This window comes from Hyalella azteca, unplaced genomic scaffold, assembly GCF_000764305.2.
Source record: "Hyalella azteca isolate HAZT.00-mixed unplaced genomic scaffold, Hazt_2.0.2 contig12280, whole genome shotgun sequence".
Classification (NCBI taxonomy): Eukaryota; Metazoa; Arthropoda; class Malacostraca; order Amphipoda; family Hyalellidae; genus Hyalella; species Hyalella azteca.
The window spans coordinates 86884-99606 of NW_025942240.1; the positions used below are offsets into that span (position 1 = coordinate 86884).

General features: G+C 36.5%; 1 protein-coding gene across 1 annotated transcript in view; it reads right to left on the reverse strand.

Moving 5' to 3' along the window:
• LOC108676219 (fat-like cadherin-related tumor suppressor homolog) overlaps positions 1–12723 on the reverse strand; it is a gene marked incomplete at its 5' end in the record, with an annotated part of 106901 nt that overhangs the window by 58465 nt on the left and 35713 nt on the right. Inside the window, 3 exons of the mRNA XM_047883212.1 lie at positions 5788–5826; positions 7581–7811; positions 8129–8309. Coding sequence (XP_047739168.1) covers positions 5788–5826; positions 7581–7811; positions 8129–8309 — 451 coding nt within the window. The remainder of the gene's footprint in view (positions 1–5787; positions 5827–7580; positions 7812–8128; positions 8310–12723) is intronic.

Sequence of the window (12723 nt, forward strand, 5' to 3'; positions counted from 1 at the left end):
TGAACATTAAGGTGAATAGAACCTCACTCGATCATGCGATCTACTATAATTTAGTCATTTTAACAGACCAGTAAGTCATTAAACGTACTCATAATTCTCAGGAAATTAATGGGCTTCAAGGTTATAACTTCGATGCCCGAGTTGTAAGTTGATGCTCCCGTACTATATAATGTGGCGGAAATATACACTGTTAGAAAAAAACGGTGAAAAAACGGTCCCACTGGCGTTCTAGTGGCCGGTCGTCCCGTGAAAATAAACTGTTTCGCCGTTTTTATCAGATGTTTTACGGATTTCTAGTGTTAAATTAGAATCAAAACGGCGACACGGTGTTTCTTTTCACGTGCCGACCAGCCACTGAAACGCCGGTAATACCGTTAACGGTAATTTTTCTAGCAGTATAGGACTTAATATAATAGTTGGCCATATTCGACGACATGCACTCTGAAGGACCTGGCAGAAATGTGCGAGGGCAGGCTTGGTGAAGGCAGTAAACTGACAAGATCGAAACTTTTATCACCGCCACCGTGAAAGCCAAGCCCGTGCAAACAAACTCCGACGATTTTATCTCTCACTCCAAGGCATTTATTCAGAATTCGCTGCAGGGAAGAGCGTAAAACTCGGACGGTATGAGGATTATCAAGCGATTAGTACGAACTTTGACAGTTGAAGTTGTCGTCAGAATGTGGCAATAAAGTATTCAAGTATAGTAGCTCGAGATTGTATTCAAATTTCGAGATGCGCATCGTATGATTTGAGTATATATACGGGCCGAAAATCTGTCAATATATATTCCGAAAGTCACGAACCGAATAATTAATCTTTCAAATGTTTTCAATATTTTGCAACTGAAAAAAAATTTATAAAAGCTTTTTAAAAAAGACAAAAGAGTGCCAGTAAGAGTAACACTCCTCATGTAACCTCATCTGGTCAATGGGATTCATGAACAATATTGAGTTAATAATGCAGCGAAAGTGTTAACCATTGCTTCACAAAAACAAGTTTTTTACGTTTGGTGGCCACACGAGAAATTTTTTGGGCTCAGTTCGAGCATTGATATGCGCAAGCAGGATATATTCCAGAAAACCAGTTAAATAAAAATCGAAACCAATAACAGCACCTAACCGCTTCATGAAACATGCATCCACATACTGGACTATCATATAAATTAAGAAAGTCAAAAATGCATACTCATACTGGACTATTACGTAAAGGAATAAATTCTCATACTGGACTAACATGAAAGAAATAGATTTTTAAGGAATTTAAATTTGTACCGACATCCGCTTGAGTGTAAAAAATGTTGCTAAGACCTCAAAGATCAGCCAAAACTGCTCATGTTCGGGCAACATAAACTTCCATCTCCGGGGATTGAAAATTACCGAGATGGCCGAGACGCTCACATGCAGAGCAGCGGTACCGTGCAGACTCTGCAGAGCAATCTTGTTCACTGAGGAAAAATGATCAAAATTTCTTCGAGAAAGCTTTTAATAAATTGTAGCGGTGCTTATAATTCTCGCGGGACTTGCATTAATGCGCGAATATACTTGAAGTGTTCTAGGAATTCAAGCATTTGTTGGTTGTTCAGGTTATATATGAAATTGGTTGGGTCCTAATTTATACATTTTTTATGCGGAGAGAGAATTCGGTTGAGTAATAATTTTATCCGAAAACCATTTATGTCGATTCTTAATGAAACCGCTAACATAATTCAGTAGAAATTTAACGGTAAAGACATTAAATAAAAGTATGATTGAAGTACCATTCGATTGAAGAAAGGATTCTAGACTTATAAATCTGAAGAGCAAGTTGCAAATTAAACGACATTCGGGACGGTTTCATGATCTGAATTATTTATTTATGCCAAAATCTCTTGCAAAATTGTTACAAATTTCGTAAGAGCGCTGCAATTTATTCAGGTTTGTTCAAAAAGACGATGAAAATATTTCGGGAATAAAAACGAATTATTAGCTCAAACTTTTCGTCTACTTTACTTCGTTTTACTTAGGAACTAAAACAATTCAAAAATATGTACCAGTGATTTTAGATTAAAATGGAACAAAAAATTCAATGAGTCAGAGAAAACTCATCAACAATTAGAAGTGGTGAGTTAATCAACGGCGAGTTAATGCGGCAATTTCAAAAATGCGTTTTGAGCGCGTATTATAGCGCAGACGAATGCATTCCATCCCGTATAAACCCATAACTTCTTACAGTGTACGTGCATTGATAATGAAACTTAGACATCAAACTTACTTTATTTATAATGTGTAAAAATTTCTATTAAAAAAATATTCAGGGTTCTATTCGTCAGTCAAGTGAATTAAGAAATCTTTAAACAGGATTCAGTGTCAATATTTGGAATACGTGATGTCAGACTGAAGTGCCTGGTTTAAAGGTGAGCATAGGTGAAGCGTCATGACAGAGACGCAGAAAGCTGTAACTCTGGCAGCTATGATATACGTTTTTTTGCTAGACTAAGAGAATTTAAATGAATTTCAAAATTTTCACAGATTCTGTGTATCAAGTGAATAATTATGATTCATGAATATTCAACCGCAACACAATACTAAAGGAAAATCTGATCGCCTCTGCCGCGGACAGGGGCGCATTGTCAGTTATTCACGCTTCATTAAATGATGATAGATTCGGTATCAATTAATTTTAAACGAAAGAGTTGAATGCTTGAGTTGAAAGGACTTAACAAAATTTTGAAATATTAAAGAGGTAATAATTAATTCTTGCTGCACAGTCAATTATAGCGGATTTTCTGTTGTGGATTTTGTTTTCGAGATGTTATTTCGAGGCCCAGTTCGGCACATTAATGTAAAGAAATGCTTCACATATTACTGGTTACCATAGCTCGGCCGCAACAAGTGAAATCCGAGATGGGCAGTTGATCGCCTGACTGCACTTAATTGAGGATTTACATGACAATTGTTTGGTAGGTTTTCATTATTGAGAATAAATAAATTAAGATATTAATTAAAAACCGTGCGATCGATTTTCTCCGGAACCCACGATGAAATGAAGTCACAGTACGAGAAGCGCGATATTATGAGGGTTTACTGTGTCATTAATTAACTTTAGTGAATCTGTAGTTAATTGAAGTCCACAATTATATACCACTATTTCGATCCATTATTGTAGCCGCCATCTTCCCTTTTTCTGAAACTTGTTAGCAATAGAATTAGCCTCCTCGACGCAGTTGATTTCACAAGCATCACAGCATTCATTCATTAATTGTTAGCCGTTGATATACGGATGCCTGCACTACAAGAGGAACCAAGCTATTCGGTTCGTTCGATTTATCATTTGTTTTCGTGTATTATTGATTATTCCGTTTAATTATTTTCTTATCTTGGTTCATATATTATTTCACGTAAATAGCGTCTCCTTTTTATTGTATATTTATCTTATGCATATTTGTCATTTTCTTTCTAGAAACCGTACATCGTGGAACACTCGTTTTTTATCCTGCTATGATGGCGCGTCTTTGAATAGTTCAGTAAACGTTCCCAAAGGACTAGCCAACAAGAAAGTCATTTACAATTATATTTTGTGTAATTTTTCACAGGGAAGGGTTTAAAGATCACGCCATGAATCATGAGGAGGAATCTGCGTCACAAGTTTGTAAGCCTGTGTTATCAAGTTGTTCCTAAAGTAAGAGATTAACAAGCATACTGAATGGAAGAAATTCTATTCTTAGTTTCGCTGACTCGAAGCATACTATTCCATGCTGAATTTCCTACACAAACGATTTTGATTAATGTTAATGAACGACAAAAGCATCAAAAGATGAGTTACAATAAACCTAAATAAATTGCTGAAAAATAAGCGAAATGGTGCGTAAAATCCAAGACTGCAATCATAAATTCGGGGAAACGAAAATGCGTCCCAAAATAAATGAAACGCCGGTGCCACCGGAACATAAAAAGTGTCCGCCACTTCGCAAGGTCCAGCGGTCGGGAAAAGGTACGGCACTGATAAGGTCAGACAGAGCTCAAAACTTTCGAATAAATATGAAAGAAAGTTTTCTCTTACAGAACAGGTCACAGTGAATCATACCGTTCCTAAAACGTGGAGCAGTCTGCCTTAAAATCTCGCGTCTCGAAGTTGAATGAGTTTTGAGGCGGGGAGATGTGATGAACATGGCAAGACTTTAAGTATTGAGGCAATAGTGGCTTAAATTTGCATATAAGACGAAATATGACATGAAATCTCAACAGTCTCGATTGTTTGACAGTGGAGTGCGAATACGATGTGCTGAAGTTTCGAAGAATTTTATATTAAATTAAGAAATGTAACCAAGATTATATGATTGATTAATAAACAAATTTGTAAGGAAATGCAATAAAATATAATAAAAAACTAAAAACACTGTTTTTTCATTGTGACCATTTCAGAGACTATTCTAATTATCAGTTCGAAATTCAAGAAAATAAATATTTGTTTTCTCGACTGCTGATAGGTCGATTCTATTATTAAATAATTCAGTTATTTTAACGATCATTAGCATATATGTCCGAACAGAATTGACAAGCATTTGTTCAGTACCACAAATGTTTATATTAAGAAGGAATTATGTTTTCTCATCATTTTCTGGGATTTTTTTTTTCAATTACAAACTTACAATTTTTTCAGTTCAAACTTTACCGCGGAAGAGCAGGCAAAACGTGCTGAATAAGTAAGTCTCTGATCGTCAGCAATGCGGACAAAATGACAATTTCGCCAATGAATTCGAAATAAAAAATTCGTAATGTTTGCTTTCACAGTTTTAAGAACATTGTTAGGATTTTCGAACCGACAGACAATACTGGAGATTAGAAAGTTCGAAGATTCATTAAATTGGCAAATTAAACAGCAATATTTGTAAGAAAATCTATGCGATATTACAAACAAATCTATGCGATTAAACGCAATGGAAAAGTCGGATTCAAAAATCTTTGTCCAGGCAAAAATTAGTGCAGTATTCACTTGAATTTCATAAAAGAAACTCGACAACTTCGGCCTACCTATAGTTATTCTATTCTGATGTTCGGTACTAAGGGGAATGTAATTAAATTATTCCAATTAATTAATTAGTGATTATAGAATCCTGAAACACTTCTAATTAAAAGCATGAGGAACTCATCTTGGCATGAAAACAATAGATCTGATGATGTCCACTACATCATGCAGTCGATTCCTCATCGTCTTTGAAACAAAGCTAACATATCGTTATAACTTGTACAAACTCGCTTAAATATTTCTAGATATCAAGCAATTAATTAGCCTTAACTATAACTAACCAGGTAATTGCTAAATAAAATACTCGCGGCAGGTAAAATAAACAATAAAAAAATGTTCAAATTTGATTATGCCCGAAACACGATTAAGTGTGTTCGATTGTTACGTATTTATTAGTACGAACAATTTGTCAATTCCATCTCATGATCTCCTACACGAAGTACAACTGCTGCCTAAGAGGCCTCTTGGAGCTGAGAACGAGAGCCCGGCTCTCGCTCTGTACATTTGTGTTACTTCTAATAATAAACTGTACATTTAATAACGCAATAATAATTTCATCATACATCCGAAGTGATACAAAATTGTGTGCTAATGTTCTCACATTAGAATGCATATATTCCTCCATTGAATTGATTGCAATTTTACTAGAAAAACAAGGCTATATTATAGAGATGAGCTACAGGTTCCCATAAAATAATTGCATGTGATAATTAGTAATATAATAATTGATCGATGATCATAAAGCGGTCGAGGAGAATCCGCCTTCAAGGCGCCACTCACCCGTGTGCGTGTCAATGCTGAGCGCCTGTTGCTGGACGCCTTCAAGGAGCCACTCNCACTGATATTTCATATCAATGCAGTGGCTTTTCACCGCACTGATACTTCATATCAATGCAGTGGCTTTCCAGTGCACCGATATTTCATATCAATGCAGTGGCTTTTCACTGCACTGATATTTCATATCAATGCAGTGGCTGATTTAAAAACATCCAAGTACGATTCGAAATTTAAATTTCGGACAAAGTGGTTTCGCGTGGTTGATCACGATGATAAAAGGAAATATGATACGATGATCAAATAATGGTAACAGATTTCCTTTTAGCGACAGAAATAACGTTAAGGTTAGATTATTGCAGCAAATGGAAATTTTGCGTGCGAAACATCAATAAGATTCCTACAGTGTGCTGTGTGCCGAAATTAAAATTCTCTTCATGCTTAAAAGCTCAACGTTAGATTCGTAGAGGTAATCCATAGTATATTCATTTATGAACATCGATAGGCGGTAATGAACAAGCAAGAAACTGACGATGTAACACTAGCATAAAACACGTAGAAATTTCATTAAGATTTATTTCACGCATCAGCTTATATATCATAAATCTGGTCATAGTTCACACATCTGGTCATAGTTCATGCATTTGGTCATAGTTCATACATCTGGTCATAGTTCATACATCTGTACATCTTTCCAACATCTCAAATATATTTCATACACCTGCTCATATTATACAGGCGTCTGCTCATACTTTACACAACAACTCTTATTTCCTACATCTGCTCGTAACGCAAAGGAATTGCGGTATATATCTATATTTTTATTAATAAATTAATTTTTGTCCGACTGTTCTTAACCAAAATTCTTATCGGCCACGTACGCAAACTCGTGGTAAACAATGAATGGATTTCCAATATATTTAATGTCAATATTATGACATCGCAAAGTATTTTTCCCCGACAGCACGTAGCTTTTGCATCATGCTCATTCTAGAAATTCTTACCCTTAGTTAATTCGGTAAAGAATATACTCCGCTACTTGTACCAAAATTCTTCCACCACCTTCAGAGTATAATTTTGAAAATTCATCCAGTAAGTTTAAAAGTAAATATATAATTACGATGATATTAGCATAAATAGTTTTGATTTATCAACTCAAAAACAAGAGCGCCTTTTTTCCATAAATGAGAAAGCGCGCTAAAAAGATAACGTTTATATATTTTCATTTTAACTTATAGCGTTCTTCCAGCCCCAAATCCACAATTTATTGGATATATTTTTAGGTATCCAATATATAAATATATATAAATGTTTATATATTTTTTTTTGACTTAATTACAGCGTTCTTCTAGCCACAAATCCACAATTTATTAGATATATTTTTTATATATCCAATTTATAAATATATATAACCATTGTAAAATTCTTTTTTAACTTATAGCGTTCTTCCAGCCACAAATCCACAATTTATTGCATGGGTTTTATAGATATCTAATATATAAATATATATAAACGTTTATATACTTTTATTTTAACTTATAGCGTTCTTCTAGCCACATATCCACAATTTACTGGATATATGTTTATATATCCAATATATAAATATATATAAGCGTTTAAACATTATTCTTTTAACTCACAGCGTTCTTCCAGCCAGAAATGCACAATTTATTGGATATATCTTTTAAATATCCAATATATAAATATATATAAACGTTTATATATTGTTCTTTTAACTTATAGCGTTCTTCCAGCCACAAATGCAGAATTTATTGGACAAGAAAGAGCTGAGCACTGACCACTGACAGTAACAATGACGGATGCGCGCGACGAGAGCGGTGGCGTCCCCTGGTCCCTGGCCTCGACGGTGAGGTTGTAGGAGGCTTGCTGCTCGCGGTCCAGCGTCCTCGTCACCCGCAGGATCCCCGTCACGGAGTCCAGCTCGAAGAGGCCGTCGCGGGTGCGGGAGAAGGATGATGAGATGATGCTTGACGAGTCCACCAGGTAGTAGGATACGCGCTGGTTTACACCTCAAGAGAAAGATGAAGAAAAAGTTAAATGGTGGACAATTGTCGGGTAAAATTTTTATTTGTATTTGGTGCTGGAAATTCAAATCTTTCGTAGGGTATTTTATTTCTTAGTGATAGCATAAACTCTCTACCAAGAATATTCAAAATTTAATTCATACAATAACGTGGTTTTATGATTGTTCACGGAGCACATCTGGATAATGTTTCATTCGTCAATGAGTTTTGTATCAATGGATTTAAAAAATACCCGATCTAAAAATGTAACCCTGTTCAGTATCAGTACTCCCTCACCTAAACATATGTAGACCAAAATTTACCTGAGTCAGCGTCTGAGGCATAGACTCGAGTAAGCAGGCGCGCTCCCGGTGAGTTTTCTGGTACGTTAACTTGGTAGGTGGGGCGGTCGAACGCAGGTGGGTTGTCGTTGACGTCACTCAGCACGACGCGAACTTCGCTGCTGCACTGCCAATCTGGCATCCCATCGTCCATCACGCGAACCTGAACATGAGAAAAGAAGTGCATAACTCGACCCTGGATAAAAAGAAACGAACCTGAACATGAGAAAAAGTGCATCACTCGACTCTGGATAGAAAGAAACGAACTTGAACATGAAACAAAGTGGATCACTCGACTTTGGATGTAAAGAAACGAACCTGAACATGAGAAAAAAAAGTGGATCACTCGACTTTGGATAGAAAGAAACGAACCTGAACATGAGAAAAAGTTGATCACTCGACTTTGGATATAAAGAAACGAACCTGAACATGAGAAATAGTGACTCTCGACATTATTTGACCCTGGGTATAGAGAAAAATACATCACTTGCACCTGGACACGAAGAAAAAACGTAGATGTCTCGAATTAGGGCATGAACGCAAAAAAATAAATTATGAAACTTGAACTCTAAAGGGAATGATATTGGTCTTTTCATCGTTCTTTCGAGATATCTACGTAACATCTAGTCCGTCGTCACATCAAACAACCTCAGCAGCCGTCCATATTGAAACTTTCTACCATTGGACTACGATGCCTATCGTAAGTTATTGAATTTCGGGCTCGGAGGACATTGCTTCCGCGAAACCTTTAACCAACATTTTGAAACAAATAAAACCACCTCTAGCGATAATTTATCGTCCACCACTGACGGCTTGATTCATGAATATGAATTAATTATTAAAATATAAAGTGAAAACCCATTTCGAGTTTTTAACGGTCTTAAATTTTCTGGGCGATGCAAACTCGGCCGAAGCACTGTATCGGAGCACCAGTGATATTTTACGTTACTAACTAACCGAAATTTTAGAACTGGAAAGAATGTTTTCAACACAGTTCATTAGTGCAGAATTCACACATTGTCAAAGTCCTGTTTGCGCACGGAAGTTCTACTCGGCAAAAGAAGGCATGGCCTTAAACCAGACGTTAATGTCAATACAGTTTCTTGACAACGTTGGTGCCTATAAAGTTCAAATTTGATTGCTTGCATTACGAATTATACTCTGGGAAGAGGTGTCACTGTGGAATTGGGCTCTTGAATATTAAAAACAAAAGAAAAAATATTTCGACCAGAAATTGCTTGCTTTGTACATAAATGAATACCTTTCTTTATACTAACAATTTTGGGCAAAAGTCAAAGCAAAAAATATTTTGATTGTAAATCACGGCGCAAGTTATAATATATTCCACTGTTTCGAGTTGCCAGCAGCTCGGAGCTTCTCACCTCAAAGCTCAGGCGCAAGCCGAGTGTCTCTGGCTTTGAGTATTTCTCAGGCATGCAAAATAAGTGCTCGGTAAACATATGCGTACGCATCTCAATCCCTGTGTAGTGTGTACTTAGTGTGTAGTGTGTACTTGCTGTGTAGTATGTATTTCTCAATCCCTGTGTCATGTATACTTGCGAGAGCGCTGCTATATAATAGGGGCACCTCAACTGACGCCTATACCAACCCCGCACGACGGCAACGAGCTCACGTGAAAGTGGCATGTTAAAAAATGTGTTCTGAATACTTGCTGCTTATTTTGAGAATATTAGGCAATAAGAAAGGGAAGAGAGTCCGAATTTTATGAACTTTAAGAAAACTTTCTCAAAACTAACAGATTTAACAGTGCCAGACAAGGGCCGTTTTTCGTTAACCAGGTGCCATCCGCCTGCTTCGGCTGATTCCATGGTCCAATATCGATACAAATTTTCCAGAATTACCTACTTATTACATCCGAATAAATTTTTTCTTCGTAGTAAGTAATTAATCATATTTTTGCAAAGATAATAATATAGAAAAATAATATTTTGCCATAATTGTGTAAGAAGTTTCACAACTTTAGCGAATAGTTTTTATAGTCGAAAAAGTTGAACTCAACAGCAATAACTTAAATGGAATATAGATAGAAATCTACAAGTGAAAAAAAATACTAAAAACATAGAACATTTTCATTTTTTTCACTCCTGCTTAGTATGTTACTACATCAAATAGTAACTGTTTTGCAGAATCTCCATCACTTTCAATTTATCCTATTATGTACTTCAACAAATAACTTATGCAGAATGCGACAAAAAACATTCACTGTGTGTCTTCCTTTACGTTAATCCAATCCATGTTATTCATCTCGTGAGCTTCCACCATAAGGCCTGTTTGCGATGATATTCTTCACATCTGCAAAGGGGTTCAGGTAAACATAGAGGCTCTGAGCTGGCCAGCTCATCACAGCAATTCCATCTCCTTCCAAAAGAGCCATCATATCCCCTCAGCTTTGTGGCGAGGTGCTTTGTTTTGCCAGAAAATAGGTCGCTTACAAGATCTAGGGCGCATGTTGGGCACAATACGCCGATGAAGATGGCCTCTTGTAAACCTTAGCGTAAACCTTGTAACATCATAGCAACCTCTTACAAACCTTAGCCATGCTTAAGGCCTATCCTGCAGAATTATTCATTTCCGACACCATCGCAACGTCATTATAAAACTAATTTGCCGTTTATTTTAGAATCATGGAGAAGACATTTTTCATTGTTTTGTGGCGCACGTGAATTTTGGGGTGAGAACTGAAGAGATTAAATTAGTATAGATCACTGACATGGACGATATTCCATTCGTTATCCTTTGTGCGACAGTCTAACAACGAGGCACGTAACTTTCATTTCGCTTGCAATGAATTAATTCTAAGAAAGAACTCTAGCATGAAATCCTTTGGCACTGAATTTTCAAGTAACTTCTCCTTTCGAAATTTCCATCACTTCTACTTTATTCTCTGTAAAAGTACACGTCTGGGTACACGCGCCCTCTATGGGAACACAAGCGCCCAAAGTTCATAATTGACCGCACAGCGCTCAAAAATTCTTGGAAGTTCTTGTTATAAAGAAAGCGAATGGAACCAAACACAACCTAAAAGTTGACAATTACTGTCTTGGGGGCGTCAGACTGGCGGTATATTAATGAAAACGAAACGCGAGTTTCAGTCCATTTGGGCATCCCTTCCCAAAAGATCAGTTCATGCGTGACACGTGATCGCTATTTAAGTGGAAGAGCTTCGTAATTGCGTGGCAGATTAGCTATCAAACATCGTTATCGTCAGTTCCACTCATTAGCCGCTAATGCGCATTACGCTGCGGCTTCCAACCAACAAGAGATGCCGGATTATCGAAGCCCGCAAAGGCCGAGTTCCGGCTTATGCATGCCAAGGTAATGCCAACTCCAGAATTTAATAGCAAACGGTCGAACAAAAGCAGGTAAATTCTTTCCTCAGTTCTTTTAGCTCTTATTGAATGGAACACGTATGGGAAAAGTGAGCGATTTAGCTGAAATTTTTGTAATTAATTTCAATGACAATGATGAGGTAGCTGCACATTAGCTTACCTGGAAATAAATTAATACGGCTAGACGAAATGTTTTAGGAACGGAAAAAGCTTCGAATTCACTTGTTTTGTACCACATTTTTCCCGAAAGACCGCCAATTTGTAAAATTTTAAGCTTTTTGCTAAATGGCTGGTTAATCAGTGAGGCTGCCAACATGCGGCTCAGTCAACAACGTTCAAAAAATGAAAATAGCGGTGATTTCCAACATAATTTTTTAACGCTCTGCAAGAAGAGGTTCATACTTTAAAAAATCACACGTTTTAGGACATACAATTAAGAGCTCTGCAAGCACACTTAAATAATTTTAGAGGGAAAGATGGCAACGATTTTTGGAATAATTTTAGACGCTCTGTCTCAATCATGAGACTACAGAGAACTGTTAAATTGTAATAAAGTAACGATATTCTAAGTTTCATATTCAGTGAATGTTTTCATGTCACTTGCATTGGGGCTAAAACAACAAATCACTTTTCATTAGCATCAAAATAATACCATGAGCCATCAGGGGTTGAAAATCAGTCTCTCCTCCAGCATTGTGTATAATTCGTGGATATTACAATGTTATTAAACATACGGTACATATATTATATTTACGGTACATATGAGCTAATTTTCATAACAGCCTTCAATTTCTCGGAAATTTTTATTTATCTGGTTGCTATATTCAGAGTTTTGTTCGTAATTACTTACAGAATATGAACAGTGTGACGGGCGTTTGCGTCACTGGCTGTGTCATTAATTATATATATATATTAGGGCTTGGTTCACATGTCTTCCGAGATTTGTCAGGCCCTCTCGACGAGAACCAAGGGGACTTTTTTCGATGGTGGGCACCGAATGTGTCGATACAAAGCGTGTTATAAGTCCTTTTGGTAATAATGACATTGAAACAAAAAATATAATCATTATTCCACTTCAAAGACTTCTTTTCCGAATTTAAAAGAGTGTAGGCTCTGAATAATATTAATTTTCAGTTTCGCTTCATAAGATGGAACCTATTTCTTATCACAGTCATCTTCATTGTGAAGCTCTAAGGACATGCGAGTATAAGTAAATGTAGCTGAAAA